Source organism: Macadamia integrifolia, chromosome 14, assembly GCF_013358625.1.
Source record: "Macadamia integrifolia cultivar HAES 741 chromosome 14, SCU_Mint_v3, whole genome shotgun sequence".
NCBI lineage: Eukaryota > Viridiplantae > Streptophyta > Magnoliopsida > Proteales > Proteaceae > Macadamia > Macadamia integrifolia.
The window spans coordinates 31,548,483-31,553,222 of record NC_056570.1 but is presented as its reverse complement, the minus strand read 5'-3'; the positions used below and the strand labels follow the sequence as shown (position 1 = coordinate 31,553,222).

The 4,740-nt window shown below is 39.3% G+C and overlaps 1 protein-coding gene across 1 annotated transcript; it reads right to left on the bottom strand.

Annotated features, from left to right (window-relative positions):
- Positions 1-443: 443 nt before the first annotated feature.
- On the bottom strand, positions 444-3,404 carry LOC122061299 (cationic peroxidase 1-like). The gene is made up of 3 exons (XM_042624524.1): positions 3,091-3,404; positions 1,925-2,116; positions 444-1,191 (listed from the first exon to the last, which is right to left on the bottom strand). Exons 1-3 carry the CDS (start codon positions 3,304-3,306, stop codon positions 640-642), a joined length of 960 nt encoding a protein of 319 aa, XP_042480458.1. The 5' UTR covers positions 3,307-3,404; the 3' UTR covers positions 444-639.
- Between the last annotated feature and the right edge of the window lie 1,336 nt (positions 3,405-4,740).

The window sequence follows — 4,740 nt, the reverse complement described above, 5'->3', positions numbered from 1 at the left end:
CTTTGCTGGGCTAGGGTTGTGATATCCCAACTTCGGGTCGGCCTTGCATCTGAAACCTCAAGCTGGGCCAAAGTTTAAAAAATCCAACCCAAATTACCGTAGGGCTAGCCATTTGGTAGCTCTTGAGCCTCTTAATGGTCCTTTGAAATCAACCCACAAATCAATAGAATGAAATGTATAACATGTACCCCCAAGGCCCAACACAACAATTGGTATGGATGTAACAAATTTTTCCTTATTTTATTTGATATAGGCAAGGGTTCTCTGAGCCTATACAGCCTAGACTAAGGATAGAGATACTTAGTTTTTTATTCATAATAATAAAAATAAACAAACGTATTTGAGCGTAACGTACGCTGTAGGCTCAAAGACACGTTTTTCCATATCAGATATTTCCCATTCTCAACATCTACAAGGATACCAAAGTGGTAAACAATCAAATATCGGTCTCCAATATGCAAATAACTAGAATTCCAGCCTAATAAATCCTTATTCCAATTAAGTATTAACTACATCTCATGTCTTGATCAAGACCACTTCTAACACTTCCAAAGAGGGGAGGAGAAGGCAGGGGAGGGCATATAAGAGTGGGGAAACAAAATGAAAAAAGGACAACAAAAGATGGTCAATTGATCAGTACTAGTTGGTCTTCCTGCAATTGGTTCTGATTTCTCCGCTAGTCCCAGTGAGTGGACTGAGGTTTCCCATCTTCACCATTCCATTTGCAAAATCAGTTAAGAAAGTGGAGGAGCTTGTACTATAGGTGGAAACCTGAGAATCCGTGGAGCCACCATTGTAGAGCTGTTGGTCCGAGTGTAACAAGCCCTTATTGTTTACCAGATTTGTGTAATAAGCATTATCAAAAGTAGTTGGGCTTGTGGTGTCAAGGGGAGAGAGATTGTTGTCACTACCGGTGCTTGGGCAATTCGACTGCAGGGATGATGCAAAGGTTGAATCAATGTTGGTCTCATTGTAGATACGAGCTCTGAAATTTGTGCACCTAGCTTGGCCTATGGTGTGAGCTCCTGAGAGAGCCACCATTTCCTTGGCAGTGAATCCTTTATTGGAGAAGGAAGAGATGAGGCCACTCAGATTCAAGGTCGGGGCAGGAATGTCACTGTTTGCAGTACTTAAACTTGCTGTGGTCGAATCTCTTCTTCCGAGCTGAACAGTCCAGGAAGGGCCACCCAACTGCAATACCCAACCGTCATAACTAACTTTGCATAACAACTAACAAGTATATAACAGAGCGAGAAGCTAAATATAACTATTGGCTAGGGGTGTCAATCAGTCTGTCCGGCATGGATTTGATTGCCCTCTATTTTAGGATTCGGGCATCATGATTAGTCTGTTTAAATATTCAGTCCTCATAGGTTAGGAATGATCCTATTTTTAAATGGTTCTTTTAGACTATGAATCAGGTTCTCAGGTTCTCGTACGGTCTACTCCACATAGATGAAATTCAACACTGGATTTTGGGTGAATTCTATCTATGTGAATCAATTCCATATGAGAATGGCTCCGATACGAGGACCTGATACACTCTCCATTTTTAATGGAACTAAATGGGTCTTAATGAGGCTTCTAAGTTATTTATTTTTAGATAAGCTTTAAGCAATCATGCTCTTAAGTGGTGGGTCCCCATTGGGTGATAATGTAGTTAGACCCTTGCATTCATAATGACTGAATATATTCAGTCTAAGCTTGAGTCGTACATGTTTAATAAATTCTATTCCCTTGGAGGTTACCATGGGGTTGTAGTTGCATGGTTGCAACCTAACTTTAACCAAACTACAACCTGTGCAACAGAGAAATTTTTTTCATCAAAGATAGTCTTGAGTTTTTTGATCGAACTAAATTCCACAAACCAATGCAAGCCTAGAATTGACACTCCTACCATAGGCTATGATAGTAAGGAACTCACAGCAACAACAGAGTCGCGAGCAGCGACGACAACAATATCAGCACAGGAGACAACGCCAGGGCAGATGCTTTCGACATTGGATTTGATGGTGTCGATCACATCGAACCCTCGAATTGATCCGTTATTTGGGGCAGCCGTCTTCTCTCCGGTGAAGGTCGACGTGTCGTCTAACAGAACAGACGCATCGCAACCCTGTGGGACATATACAAAACACAATTACAAAAAGATTGACCACATAAAATCACCCACAATATAGATTCCTTGATAGTGAGAGTCAAAATGAAATTGGAAGTTTTGAAACTTGTTCTAAGTTTCCACGTACTCCGATCTAGCGTAAGTTATTATCAATCAAATCAATCTCTCTCTCTCTCTCTCTCTCTCTCTCTCTCTCTCTCTCTCTCTCTCTCTCTCTCTCTCATGTGTGAAAACTGACCCACAAGAGTAGAAAGGTAACATGATGACAAACTTGATATATAGACATGTAGAAATGCAATCCTAAAAACAATGTAAAAAATAATAAAAAATAAGAATAAATAATGTACATAAGTTTACGAGGTTCGACAAGATTATCTATGCCCTCAGTGAGATGAGTTTTTGCTTCAATATCAATGAAAAATAGGGTTACAGTACTCATCCTCACACCTCTCAGAATTACTTACAAAGAAAGTAATTCTCACTATAAATATATAGAGAAAAACCCTAATATCTGAAAATATAAAATTGCCCTTAAATAAAAAATTTGAGTGGTTCTGCGCCCCTACACCCCATTATGCAGGGGGCCTCCTACCCCTTTGCAACCCCCACGGCCTGCTTATCGGTAAGTGGGACTCATTCTGTCTATCAATGGGCCTGCACTAGTACCTGGGTTAAACTGTGACGGAATATATGACATCGTACACCAACGGACATGCATGATGACACTCATGGCAAATGGCTAGAGGCACTAACTCAAGCTTAAAACCGTGGTAGCTCAAGTTGATGCTAACTTTTCCAAGTTATATTATCAAAGTATATACGTATATATATATATATATATATATATATCAACTCAACACACCCAACTAGGCCATGCACTCACACATACAGAAGAAGGTAAAGGAAAACACTTTGTGAAATCAGAAGGAAGCAATAAGAGAGATGTCAGAAGAGAGAAAGAGAAGACTTGCATTGACAAAGCAATCATGGAATTGTAGACGGAGAAGGGAAGCGCCCATTCGACTTTCGCTGTCTACGGCAGAGTCCACTGCAGACTTGATGGTTGAGAGGGCGTTGGGACATGAAGTGTTATAGTAAGTTGAGGATAGCTGAGCTGAGGCCATCCCAACCAGAACCAAGAGAAACACAGACAAAGTGGTGCCAAATGAGGAGGAAGAAGAAGCCATTACTACTCACTTTTTAAGAGAGAATGAAAGCAGAAGGAAAGAAAATGAAGAAGAAGAAGAAGAAGAAGAAGAACCCGCTATGGAAGATAGCTTCTGTGGAGTTGTAATTAGTTGCAAACCACTGCCCTAGACTCCCTCTATTTATGCTCCTCGTCCATTGTTAATGGCCCACAATTATCAAATCAACGTATTAGTGTGTGACACGAGGATGAGAGAGAGAATTTAACATTGCTAATGATAAGTTTGTCTTCACCGACTGATGACGTGTCGGTGGACGCGGTCATGCTCACTTTCACGCGGCTCGGTAAAGATAAAAGGGGACCCATCACACATGACCCAGTGGAAAATGAAAATAGAGCCTAGAGATCGTAGAGACCCTAGACCTAAGTTTCAATCTCTAACTTGCCCTTGCCATTTGGCAGTCGCGACTCATAAACTATTGGGCTACGTTCAGCTGGATACAGCGAGGAAAGTGGTTAATGATTCATAATTAGATGCCCCTCACAAACTTTCCTTTAGGTAGAAGAAAGTTTTGTTTTCCCACTTCCATGGACCATCATGCCATGGCGTTAAGCAGTTCTTGGAGTCTTGCTTGGAAACGTATATGAATCGGTCAAGGTTGATATTGATCTGAAAATAATGTAGATTGAATAGAAATATTCATAAATTTAAGTTAAAAGAAAAAAATTATTATTTTATTTTTCATTCATATCTATCCACCGATATAGTATGTCAAAAATAGAATCACCAGAATCAATACGTATAGATTCTATTAGATTGATATAGATCGTTCTTCAAACCATGATATGAATGGATGTGTAGAAACGCAACCATAAAAAAACAAAGTAAAAGGTAATGAAAAAACAAGAACAAACAATACACATAGATTTACAAGTTTCAGCAAGATTACTTACATCTTTAATGAGATAAGATTCTGCTTCACTATCAGTGGAGAATAGGGTTACTGAATTGCTTATAGAAAAAATAACTCTAAGAATTATTTACGAAGAAAGCAATTCTCACTACAAATATAACGAAAAACCTTGATACCAAAAAGTACAAAATTTGCCCTCAAATAAAAATTTAAGTGCCCCTACACCCCCGCTTTGCAGGGGGCCTCCTTGCAACCCCCATGACCCGTTTACAATAGGCTCTTAGGACCATCGTTCTGTTGGGTAGATCTACACTAATACTTTCTGGATTAAACTACGATGAAATACAAGACATCATATACCAAGAAGATGACTTTGGAGCTTTTCAACTAATAAGAAACTAAGAATGGCATCTAAGTAATTTTTTTGTTTTATCATTTTTGAGTTGTTGAGATGCCAAGAGTGTGAACACCACAGAGAGTATAGAATCATCTTCTTATTAGTATTAGTCAACTACAACGGTCGCTGGTTGTAATTAAATTGAAAGGCCTAAAATTAGAAT

Excerpts from the sequence above, each read along its gene's own strand:
- LOC122061299 (XM_042624524.1), bottom strand. The coding sequence starts at position 3,306 with ATGGCTTCTTCTTCCTCCTCATTTGGCACCACTTTGTCTGTGTTTCTC. Across the intron at positions 2,117-3,090 it reads TCCATGATTGCTTTGTCAAT|GGTTGCGATGCGTCTGTTCT; the intron begins GCAAGTCTTCTC and ends TATGTCCCACAG. Across the intron at positions 1,192-1,924 it reads CTCGCGACTCTGTTGTTGCT|TTGGGTGGCCCTTCCTGGAC; the intron begins GTGAGTTCCTTA and ends TGGGTATTGCAG.